This window comes from Carassius carassius, chromosome 46, assembly GCF_963082965.1.
Source record: "Carassius carassius chromosome 46, fCarCar2.1, whole genome shotgun sequence".
In the NCBI taxonomy this organism is placed as follows: Eukaryota; Metazoa; Chordata; class Actinopteri; order Cypriniformes; family Cyprinidae; genus Carassius; species Carassius carassius.
This window is the reverse complement of record NC_081800.1, coordinates 4,441,261-4,453,633: the sequence shown is the minus strand read 5'-3', so window position 1 is coordinate 4,453,633 and position 12,373 is coordinate 4,441,261. Positions and strand designations below refer to the sequence as shown.

At 39.6% G+C, this 12,373-nt stretch overlaps 1 protein-coding gene across 1 annotated transcript in view; it reads left to right on the top strand.

The window, feature by feature from the left end:
• Positions 1-11,315, top strand: part of LOC132128979 (uncharacterized) — a 34,947-nt gene extending 23,632 nt beyond the window's left edge. The window contains exons 31-45 of the mRNA XM_059540398.1: positions 2,392-2,658; positions 2,785-3,045; positions 4,002-4,262; positions 4,383-4,643; positions 4,763-5,020; positions 5,180-5,443; positions 5,520-5,780; positions 6,749-7,009; positions 7,116-7,376; positions 7,487-7,747; positions 7,840-8,100; positions 9,145-9,432; positions 9,595-9,831; positions 10,216-10,281; positions 10,607-11,315. Coding sequence (XP_059396381.1) covers positions 2,392-2,658; positions 2,785-3,045; positions 4,002-4,262; positions 4,383-4,643; positions 4,763-5,020; positions 5,180-5,443; positions 5,520-5,780; positions 6,749-7,009; positions 7,116-7,376; positions 7,487-7,747; positions 7,840-8,100; positions 9,145-9,432; positions 9,595-9,831; positions 10,216-10,281; positions 10,607-10,884 — 3,746 coding nt within the window. The 3' untranslated portion in view covers positions 10,885-11,315. The remainder of the gene's footprint in view (positions 1-2,391; positions 2,659-2,784; positions 3,046-4,001; positions 4,263-4,382; positions 4,644-4,762; positions 5,021-5,179; positions 5,444-5,519; positions 5,781-6,748; positions 7,010-7,115; positions 7,377-7,486; positions 7,748-7,839; positions 8,101-9,144; positions 9,433-9,594; positions 9,832-10,215; positions 10,282-10,606) is intronic.
• The last annotated feature ends 1,058 nt before the right edge of the window (positions 11,316-12,373 follow it).

The window sequence follows — 12,373 nt, the reverse complement described above, 5'->3', positions numbered from 1 at the left end:
ACATCCATTTAAAGGGTTAGTTCACCCAAATAGCAAAATTATGTCATTACGGTATACTGTCCATGTCCAGAAAGGTAAGAAAAACATCAACAAAGCAGTCCATGTGACATCAGAGGTTCAGTTAGAATTGAAGCATCGAAAATACATCTTGGTCCAAAAATAACAAAAACTATGACTTTATTCAGTATTGTCTTCTCTTCCAGGTCTGTTGTGAGCGCGTTCACTGCAGTGTAGTGATATCCGGTTCGATTGACTCGTTCTCGAGTCAAGAACTGGCTGCATCGGTTTTCAGATCACCAGTAGTGATGGCAAGTTCGGTTCTTATCCGCAAACCGGTTCTTTCGGACAGTTCGATTCAATCTGATTCAAACTGGTTGAAAAAACTGTTCACCGGTTCTTTTGCGCTCAACGTAATGACGTCATTGGTGATGATTGCCCTTGATTCAAGCCTTCGGTTTACCCGTGCTCATAACATTAGCATTAGCAATCAGTTCAGAATCAATCACCAAAAGAATCAGTTCGGTTCAGACGCTCTGTGTGTCAGTCTGCTTCAAGCTGAATCACACATGCACAGTATCATCAGCTCCTCGGTTCTCGAATCGGACGCATCCGACAACTGTCCTCGGTTAAAGGGTTAGTTCACCCAATAATCAAACTTATGTGATTAATAACTCACCCTCATGTCGTTCCAAACCCGTAAGACCCCCATTTATCTTCTGAACACAGTTTAAGATATTTTAGATTTAGTCCGAGAGCTCACAGTCCCTCCATTGAAGCTGTGTGTACGGTATACTGCCCATGTCCAGAAAGGTAAGAAAAACATCATCAAAGTAGTCCATGTGACATCAGAGGGTCAGTTAGAATATTTTGTAGCATCGAAAATACATTTTGGTCCAAAAATAGCAAAAACTACGACTTTATTCAGCAATGTCTTCTCTTCCGGGTCTGTCGTGAGATTTCAAAACACTACAGTTTAGTGATATCCGGTTCGCGAACAAATCATTCGATGTAACCGGATCTTTTTGAACCAGTTCACCAAATCGAACTGAATTGTTTGAAACAGTTCACGTCTCCAATACGCATTAATCCACAAATGACTTAAAGGCAGGGTAGGTAATACATGTATAAACAACTTTCTTCCAAATGTGTTTAAACTTTCTATATATATCAATGCATAATTAAAATGTAAGTACTCTGATAAAAAGAGTATAAAAATCGAGTGACTCTAGACCGTTTAATCTGTATTAAACACAGCTCATTTTTCCATTTCGGGACGAAACATAGGATTGGCTTAGGCGACTGTCACTCTCTCGCAACCATGGCAAACACCCTTTTGCCACACATGACCCGCCCACTTGCGCGTGCACGTTTGATTTGAGGAAACAGCACGTTTGATTCAAGAGGCACGGATCCTAGGAATACCAAAACAATGGCAGAGAAACAGCAAGCAAAATTCACAGTACCAGCCTATGCAGTTAGTGAAGGCAAACCAGGCAAAAAAAGGAAGACAGTAACAGTACAAGAAAAGGCAATGAACAAAAAGTCTTTGGATAAACAAAGAAATAAAACGCGAGTTAAAATCGGCGTGGCTTTCCAGCGATGGCGAGAACTGAGGGAACTCAAGGGGCTGAAAAGTGACTCCTTGATGGCTTTATTTCTGCTGGACAGGTAAATCTTTCTTTTTGTATTTTGATCATACATATTTTTTTCATGAAGCATGTGTCATTAGCACACGTAGCTGCGTAATATAGCTAACATAACATTACTTAGCGAGCCACAGTAGAGGCTTTGGAAGGAGCCCAGAAGAGAGGGGGTGGAGTGAATGGAAATAATGAGCTGTCTTTAAAACAGTCGTGAGAGGTCTACAGTGACTCGATTTTTATACTTTCTTTTTCAGAGTACTTACATTTTAATTATGTATTGATATATAAATAAAGTTTAAACAAATTTGGAAAAAAAGTTTTTTATACATTTTTTTACCTACCCTGCCTTTAAGCTGTTAACTTTTTTAATGTGGCTGACACTCCCTCTGAGTTCAAACAAACCAATATCCCGGAGTAATTCATGTACTCAAACAGTACACTGACTGAACTGCTGTAAAGAGCACTTTGGACCAAAATGTTTTCGATGCTTCAACAAATTCTAACTACCCTCTGACTGTCTACTAATGGACAGGTGAGTTGAATCAGGCGTGTTTGGTTAAGGGTACTCCAGGTATGTGGTTGGGAGCCACTGCTCTATTCAAATTAAATTGCATAACACACAGACAAATTCAAGGAAGCTTACACTTTTCCATTTGTCAGTTAAGTTATGCCACCAAGGTACAGGGTTTTTTTTCATATGCTCCTGGCCTTAGTGAATTAATCTGATTCTGTTTTTTCTCTTTTGCAGTGCCCTGCGTTCCTACAGGTGTGACTGTGGTGCTGGACTGTGATACTGCCGAGGCACATGTGTCTTGGAATGCAAGCATTGGGGCGTTGAAATATGTTGCTTATTCCTGGAGCAGAACATTCAACTTCATGTCCTGTGAGACCTCTGGGCCTGTTACACATTGCACGCTTGGTGATCTCATCTGTGGAGATAATTACACTGTTCAGGTGATTGCTGTTGGAGATGAATGCACCAGTTTGCCCAGTCAAGCAGAAAACTTCCGCACAGGTATTTCTATGCTTGTCTAGTTTTGTTGTTGTTGTTTTAGATAAAAAAAATCTGTTCTGTCTTTAAATTTTTATATATATTTATTCTAGTGAATGTTATTGTTATATTATTATATGTTTCCTCTAGTTCCCTGTGCTCCGGAGGTTACTGCTACACACCTGGAGTGCTACACTGACTCTGCACTGCTGCAGTGGACTCCCACTGATGGGTCTATTTCCTACACTGCTGATGCCAGGACACCAGAGGGGCTCGTCTCCACCTGCTCCAGCAACTCCACTAACTGTGAACTGAGGGGACTAGCCTGTGGACAGACATACAATGTTACTATGGTATCATATGATGGACTTTGTCACAGCATGCCTGGCACAGCCCTGGCAGTGGCATCAGGTAAGAAGGAGAAAATCAATTAATTTGCATTACCAACATGAAGTAAATAAGTAATTGTTAACATTTTTATGGACCATTATCAGGAAGGCCCATATGATTGATTACTAATGTAAATAACAGGATACAGACCATTCTTTAGTTATTTTAAATAAGGTAATAAATTATTATTATTATTACTTTTTATTTAAAAATTAATTTGACCCTTAAATGCATACCTCAGCCTTTAATCACTATCCTCACCTTCATTCAGTTTTTTTTTAAGTTAGACCTCCCCTTTTTAGTATTCATCAATCTTTTAATTATAATCAATATGATTTTGTAGGAAAAAAAGAAAAAAATATTATTATTTTTTGCAAAAGAAGGTTTTTAATAATGTAAGTGTATTGTATTTCTGTGAAACAATGTTCAATATTTGATGTATTATATTTTATGTATCAATAAGTGTAAAATAAGTGTAAGTCCCCTTTTTTTCTTAAGGTGACAATGAAACAATGATGAAGTGATGTGTCATAAAACAAAATAAATAATCATCACCAAATCTTGACATAACTCGATTTATGGCAGAGCAAATTAATAATTACACATTAGAATCATTTAGTAGCGGATCTGATGACGAAGTTGTCAGTGAACAAAATACTTTTAATTTTTACGAATTCTGTTTTGAAGATGATGAAAACAAATGTTTTGAGATTGTATCGAATGTTTCAGATCCTCAGTATGAGCCAGATGCTAAATGTACCTGAATGTAAGTGATGATGGTGCTAAATATGGTGCAAAACATTAAGGCATTCAAGGGTTAAAAACGTTTCCTGAGAATGAGCCTTAACCTTTTCGAAACTGTGTTATGTTTTTTAATTATTATTTTTGTTTCACAACAAAGCTTATCTTACTCCAACTTTTTGCTCTTTTTGCTCTCTCTCTCTGTCCCTCTCTCTGTCTCTCTCTCATATGAACAGTACCCTGTCCACCTAAGAATGTGGAGTTGAATTTGCTCTGTTCTTCAAACTCTGCCCACGTTCAGTGGAATGCTGGTTCAGGGGCAGAATCATTCGAGGTGCATGCCATTAGCACAGATGGCCAGATGACAGGATGTGACAGCACAAATACTTCCTGTCTTATGCCTAACCTTGTATGCGGTTCCATTTACAACATCAGTGTGCTTGCCATTGGCCACAAGTGTAATGTTTCAAGGAGTGAGATCACAACACTGCATTCAGGTTGGTGACCCCTAAAGAAACACAATCAAATGCGGAACTTTTTCCTTTTGACAGTGAGTGCTAGCATCTCCCACCATGACTGTAGAATGACCCAAATATGTAATCCCATTTTGTCCCCAGTTCCATGTATTCCCAACCACATTCAGGCAAACCTGAGCTGTGGATCTGGTGTGGTTGATGTGTCCTGGCAGCCGAGCCAGGGAGCTCTCTCTTATACTGCTGTTGCTCAGGGCAGCGGGGGCTTTGCGTCTTCATGCAACAGCAGTAGCACTGTATGCGAGTTTAGTAATCTACTGTGTGGACTCACGTACAGCATCAGCGTGACTGCCTCCGACCACGTGTGTACAAGCGCACCAAGTAATAGTGTACAGTTGGACACAGGTAGGAAGACTATTCACACATAATTCATAGATATTAAAATACCCATTGAAACAAATAAAATTTAGCTTTTCCATTTCTTTTATTATATTTATGATCAACTTTTTTTTGTGACTGATCAGTTCCGTGTGAGCCACATGGAATCATGGCTCAAATGGAGTGTAGCAGCCACACAGGTGTAGTGTCCTGGGAACAAGGAGACCGCGTTGCCTCCTACCTGGTCCAAGCATCCAGTCCAGATGGGCACCAAACATATTGTAGCAGCCCCACCACCAGCTGCAGATTACCCAGCTTGCATTGTGGCCAAGCCTACAACCTCACGCTCACCGCCCAGGACAGCCACTGTAACAGCCAGAATGCCTTTTCACAATTACAGTCAGGTTAGGAATTGTTCCATATTACACTTCTTCAGCAGCATGCAATGCAGAATATGGCACTGCTACACAGCAACAGCACTGTGTTGTTCTATCAAATTTATAGACAGTAGTTTCTCTGATGTAGACATCTGATATAGACCTCATATTATTCCTCTTCCTCAGTTCCATGTGCACCTACCAGTGTGCAGACTTCTCTTGTTTGCCTGTCTAACTCTGTCGCTGTAACGTGGCAAAGTGGCAGTGGGGCGTTGTCCTACCAGGCTGCGGGTATCACTGTAGATGGCATCCATAAGACCTACTGCAATAGCAGCATGACACACTGTAATCTAGAGCATCTGCTGTGCGGGGAGACTTATAATGTGTCTGTGCTGTCTGTGGACCACACGTGCAGCAGCGAAGAAAGTTTGTTCACACAAGTGCAAACTGGTGAGTGGCACACCCAGAGTTTAAGTAAATCTTAACCCTCATTAGAACAGATGTATGAAGGTGTTTTCTTTTCTAGCACCCTGTCCTCCTCAGACCATTGATGTTGAGGTGAACTGCTCTGCTGGCTCCATGACTGTCACATGGCCAGCCAATCCAGATGCACAATCTTTCCATGTGAGGGCAGAAACCAGTGGAGGAGCTTTCCTGTCATGTGATTCCACTAGCACCAGCTGTTCAATCAGTGGCTTGCCATGTGGACAGTCATATTCTGTCACTGTAACATCTGTCAGGGATGGCTGTGAGAGCCAGCGCAGCACAGCTGTTAATGTCACCTCAGGTAATCTTCACAACAACACACAATTACCAGTAGTCCACCAATATAAAATAAAATGACAGCAAATAAAACATAGCTGCAATTAAATGAACCAAACAGTTTAGACAATATTCTCTGAACTGAACAGAAATGATTTACTAAAGAGAACTGGAAACTAAAATTGTGTGTTACCCATTGAAAAAGTCAGGGGATTTTTTAACTACAGTACCACCTTGTCTACGTGACATTGTTTTGCCACAGTTTGAAACAATCTTTTGAGGCTGTCTACTCCTCCAACAAACTATTCTTTTGATAAAGAATTAATTTTAATGATTAATTGACCAATCATGAATTATTTTACAGTTTACTCAGTAGGCTTTGATCAGTTATTCAGCTTTTACAATTTGTTGAAATATCAAATTCTAACTGAAAGTGACGCTTTTTTCCCCCATGTTTAATACTGTAAAGCTGCTTGATTTAAAGCAATCTAATCCATAAAGTATTTTATAAATAAATGTGATGTAACTTTACTGGAGTGCTGACTGCAGGCTTTTGCAAACATCCACATCGATATGATCAGATGCTTTCTTAACTGCTGTTTTCCTACGTCTGTTGTGTTTATTTTTAATATTTCCATATTCATCTAAACACTGCTCACAGCAGGCATATGGAATATATCGAAAATAGAGCAGGGTATCCATTTACTGTCGTCCTGCATCCAATGTAGACAGTATCATGGGATCTCTTTGATTTTGTTGTATTGCTTATGTCCAGTGTAAGACAATGGAAAGCCAACATTTCTGTTGATAATCTAAGACACAGTTAACCTCTAAAGTTAAGAGGTTCCTTGTGACTTGCATATGCATTGTACCTTGTGCACTCTATTGTCACAGAAAATAAAGAATAACACTGTAAAATTTACTGCAAAGAATGTATGTGTGGAAATTCCTATTTATGCTAGCAAGCTAACAGACTGTATTTGCATTTTTTAGCTCCTTGTGTTCCTCAAGGAGAGACAGGAAACCTGGACTGTGTTACCAACTCAGCTTGGGTGACTTGGTTACAAGCAAAGGGGGCGGAGTCTTACACTATACTGGCAGTGGAAAGAGGCGGAGCCAACTCCAGCTGCTCGGCTACAGATCTGCACTGCAATGTTCCCGACCTGCTGTGTGGAGCCACCTACACCTTCCACATTACTGCTGTGAACTCATTCTGCAGAAGCGCACCAGGCAACGCCTTCGAAATTCAGACAGGTGCAAACACACTCATTTTGAGAAGTAGACTAGCTTTCAAGCTACATCCACCAAACTTTCAGAATCTGTCATCACAGTCACTTATCTCTATTGTTTCTGTCTGCAGCTCCATGTGCCCTCACCTCCATCACTGCACACACGGACTGTTACAGCAGCCATATCACAGTTAGCTGGCAGCTGAATGAGGGATCTTCCTTGTATGTGGCCACCGCTGAAGGTCATGACCAAAGCATTTTGATATGCAACAGCACTGGCACGTCCTGTGACCTCTCCGGAGCAAAGTGTGGAATGCAGTACACCGTTATCATTTCTGCGTCCTCCGACAAATGCAGCAGCTTACGGAGTCCCCCTCTTAAGATGCACACAGGTACACAACTTCTCAACACAACACTAACTTTGCTCTTCAAGGCACACTGCATATGTGTGCGATATCACACTGACCTATATATATAACCTCTCTTTTTAATTCTCTTTCAGCACCTTGTGCTCCTCAGAATATAACCGTGAACCCAGTGTGTGACTCAAACGGCATGACAGCAGCATGGTCACCCTCTCTGGTTGCCGAGTCATACTCACTCACAGCCAGCAGTAGAGATGGAGATGTCCGCACCTGCAGAAGCACCACAAACAACTGCACCCTGCTTCACCTGCACTGCGGACAGATTTATGACGTTAGCATAACCGCTTCGGCTGGAAACTGCACCAGCATGGCCAGTCAGCAGGTCACCTTGTATACTGGTGAGAGCACATGTTGGCTTGAAGACAACATGAAAAGCATTATATTTTGGTGTGAAATTCATGACATACAATATTTCTTCTGCTCTACATAGTGCCCTGTGAGCCACAGAACATGACTGTGGATGTGCAGTGTGACACAGGGACTGCTTCACTCTCTTGGGTGAAGGGCCATGGTTCTCTGCAGTACTTCACAATGGCTCAGACCAAGGATGGGCACACGCTTCACTGCGACACCACGAACACGTCCTGTAGCATTCACGGACTGACTTGTGGGACGCTGTACAACTTCAGTGCGCTGGCTTCAGATGGAACCTGCAACAGCTCCCTCACTGTGCCAATCCAGAGAGGAGCAGGTACACATCCAGATATATCTGAGAATGTTACAGGATCTGTTCAAGACCGTTGTTGTAAATGTTTTTTGTATGATATATAGTGATATTAGTCATTTTAAAGGAGCATTGCGTAGGTTCTGTCATTTCTAACCGTTACTGACACCAGTGGCCGTTAGAGGAACTGCAGCCAGTCTCATGCTCATTCTCAGTGCGCACGCTCTTTTTTTGTTTTTTTACTTACGAGGAGTGTCCGTGGGTGTCTGAATTGTGCTGGAGGCTGGTTGCTTCTTTCCATCCGCAGAGTCCATTTGAAAACACTATTGCTGCTTACTATAATGGCTGGCGTGCCGTACGGTTGTAAGCCCAAGTAGACGAGAACGCGCATGACGTCAAATTTTGTGAATTTTTACGCCAATTCGGGCCCGACTCCTCCACACACAATTGAGCCTACAGGCTGATAGAGGCAACCTTGGTGGACAGTCGAGGTGTCATTCTTTTTTTTACATCATGGTTTGGCTCATACATGTACAAATGAAAACTCTATCTTAAAGATTTGTTTTTTTTTTTTAAGTAAAAACCTCCACAAAGCTCCTTTAATACTTCAACAAATACTTTCATTAATTATTGAAAATGATTTTCAATAAATAACAATAAGTCTGTTCAGGGGCTGTCAAATCGATTAATTGTGATTAATCACATCCAAATTAGTTTACAAAAAAAGTGTTCACATAATAAGTATTTACTGTGCGTGTGTGTGTGTGTGTGTGTATATATATTTGATTTATATTATATAAATATATTACATATATTTCTTTGAAACACACATAATTGTATATTTTTAAGAAATATTTAAATGTATTCATATGTATGTTTTATATTATATATTATATTTCTTAAATATATACATGTATGTGTGTGTATTTATATATACATATAAATATACACAGTACACACACACACACACATATTATGTAAACACAAACATTTATTTTGGAAGCGATTAATCACAATTATTCTGTATTTTAGCAGCATTACTCTATTATTAATTAACCCTCTCTCCTGCAGTCCCATGTCCTCCTGTCGCTGTGAGGGTGAGGACCCATCTGATGGTCGATGCTACTCTCGTCAGGGTCTCTTGGAATCGTGTGTACTGTCCTGACGTCATGTACCTGGTACGGGTGACCGGTGATATCCAGGACAACCCAGAGTTCCTCATGGACGTGTCATCCTACTGGACAGACATCAGCTACTTTGAGTTTCCTGTTCCCTGTAGCACCTCTTACAGTGTGACTGTGTTTGCACAAAACTCAGCTGGGATCAGCAGACCATCTCAGGCTGTTACTGGTGTCACAGGTACAAGTCAAACGTTCAATGTTGAAAAAAAAAAGGATTAAAAACTCAAAGTCTAAGATTATATTGACTGATCTCAAAAGAGGGGCTCAGAAGAATAAGAAGTTTGTATAGAACATGCTCATATATTCTCTGTCTTGATCTGTTACTCTGTACTCTGTTCAGTGCCCTGTCCACCGGTGAATGTCACCTTCAGGGGTGACAGTTCCTCTGCCACAGTGGCCTGGAGGTCTTCAGCTCTTACCACAGGATACAGGGTTTACCAGCTGAGCTCTGACGGCAGGGTGCCAGTCTGTCTCACCTCAAACCTCAGCTGTGAGGTCTCTGGCCTGCAGGCCTCTAATGTCGCTGTGACAGCCTGGAACAGTGCAGGAGAGAGTCTTGCATCTAGAGTAGCTTCTGGTAAGAAAAACATAATTATTATAGCTAAGCTAAAAAAATTATAGCTAAGGGCAGATGTAATGAGATTTTTTTTTTCTGCACTGATTTTGGATGGAAATGCAATTTCCTCATTTACAGTAGTGCATAAACACAGCTTTGAACACTTTTTTTTTACCTACTCTGTACATTTCTTGCAAGAAACACTTGGTGTTACATAATGTAGCTTGAAGTTGTACTGACTATTTATGTATTTTATAAAAAAAAATTTAATGAAGGTTTTTTATCTATTTATTTTCTTGGAAATAGAGAATAGTTGTATCAGTATGTGTTTAAGTATTTGGCATTCACATTATTTGATTTTTGCATGTGCAAAACAAAACATGTTTTGACACGTAGTTTTTGCAGGTCAAGCCTTAAACCGTCGGAAGAGAAATGTGGAGTTTGCGAAGATATATGCATCCCTGACTCCTGGTGAGATGAACTACAGACTCATTCACAGCTTACTTGCACAACAATTAAGAGCATAGGAAAATATACAATGCTATTCTATTCTAACATTCTATGAGGATGAGAATCGATTTTGAAGTTTGATCTGAAGTTTATTGTTTGGGGGGTGCAAAAAGAGACCATTATAAAGAGATTATTATAATATTCTACAGTACTAGTATTTTTTATTTATTTATTTATTTTGCATTTGAGTAATGAGATTGCTTGTGATTCATTGTCATGAAAATGATCTCAGATGGATATTAGGTTGAAGTTGTTGGTAATCAAATGCTGTTGTGCTGTACCGCAGAGGAGCTGGCTGTTCCTGTGGCCAGGGTCACTGTGACGGGACAGTCACTACAGGTGGAGTGGTCTCTGGTGACAGGGGCGGAGTCCTACACTCTGATTGTATACGAGGACACAGAAGAACAGCCGAAGGAGGTCGTGTCTGTGTACAGGACTGAGATTGCTACAGTTACTGACCTTGAACCTGCAACACGTTACTGCATCATCGTGTCTGCCAAAAACAACAACATCCAGAGCACATATTCCCACCCTGTGTGTGTCACTACTGATGCCTCTGAGTAAACTGGACTGTACAGGACTGTAGATACAAAACTAACTGAAGCCGTGCTGAGTTCCCCGAACTAGCATCTTCTCTTTCTTATATTCCATGATTACTACTCGAAAGAAATCAGCCTACTTGTCCTTTCAGAAATCTAAACAAATATAATCCCAAATTCTTGACTGATTCCTTTTTTTTTCTAATGAAACCAATCATAATAAAGAAATTACTGAATTTCTGTGATGTAACATCTAAAATAGAATCATTTCTGTTGATTGAAAAACATAGACATGGTCACTTAAAATGAAGAATAGATGTGAAGAAATTACACATTGATTGACCATAGAAACATGTTGTACTGTAACACAGTTTTTAAAGAAAGTTATGTATTTATCTTAAGAAGTAATTTTCTGTAACCAGTTCATAAAATGATTCAATTAAGAATGTTTGTGAAGTTAGATCAAATAAATGGTTAATTTATCGAGCACTAGTTTTAAACATTAAACATACATTGTATTCTCTGATGTATATGTGGCTTTGTTAACAATTCGAAATAGTACTTTATACATAAAGCCGTATGAAAGAATTAAAGGCTGTTAATGAAAACTTCAAACATTTTGGTTCAAATGAAAAGCCAAGCAATGTTACTAATAATCAGAATCTTCTGCTTTTTTTTTTTTATTACAAGTAAAATGCACCATAATTTTCTTCTAAACATTTTTTTTTTTTACTTTTAAATACATTTAAATGATCGTGATTGATCTTATGATACAATTATTAAATCAGCTGTTCTAATTATCCATGAAAAATAAAAAATGTTAATTACCATCATTACTTATTACTATCTCAGTGTCCATTTCAAGTAATTAATTGAAAGTGAAGTGCTTCTCAACATCACAAACAGATGTAGCTTTTCCACAGTCAAATATATGGCCAACCAGGGAGGATTGGGGTAAAGTGGACCACTTGATGTTTAATTGAGATACTAGGTTTTTTTTATTTTTGCCTGTGTCAACTTTGAGGCTCAGCTGTAACATTTTCATTTAAGAACATTATTGGGTCATGCACTTGATACAAATGGTGAGTATGTGGCCTCCCATAAAATATCACATAAAAAAAAAACTATCATAAAAAAATCCTGCATCTTGATTACAAATCAGAAAAGCATTGTTTACTAACTAATACAAATTCATATTTAACATATTCATACGATCCCAAATGGTTTTTAATACATCTGCTAACAGATGTCATCTTCTGGGGCCTGTACCATGATGGTGGCTCAACAAATTCAGGGTTAATGGCTTAGTTTTGAGTTAACAAAACCAAACCAGTCCAATCCGGCTTTATTGGTACCATGCAGCTGATCATCAACTTTCTCTGACAACTCAGGCTTGATCCTTAGTTAATGGAGCAGGTGCACATGAAAGAGTGACATCAGCAATGAACAGCCAATCACATGCCTTGAAACTCTGATTCACTTCTCGTGAGAGATTCAGTGCGATTTACTACCAA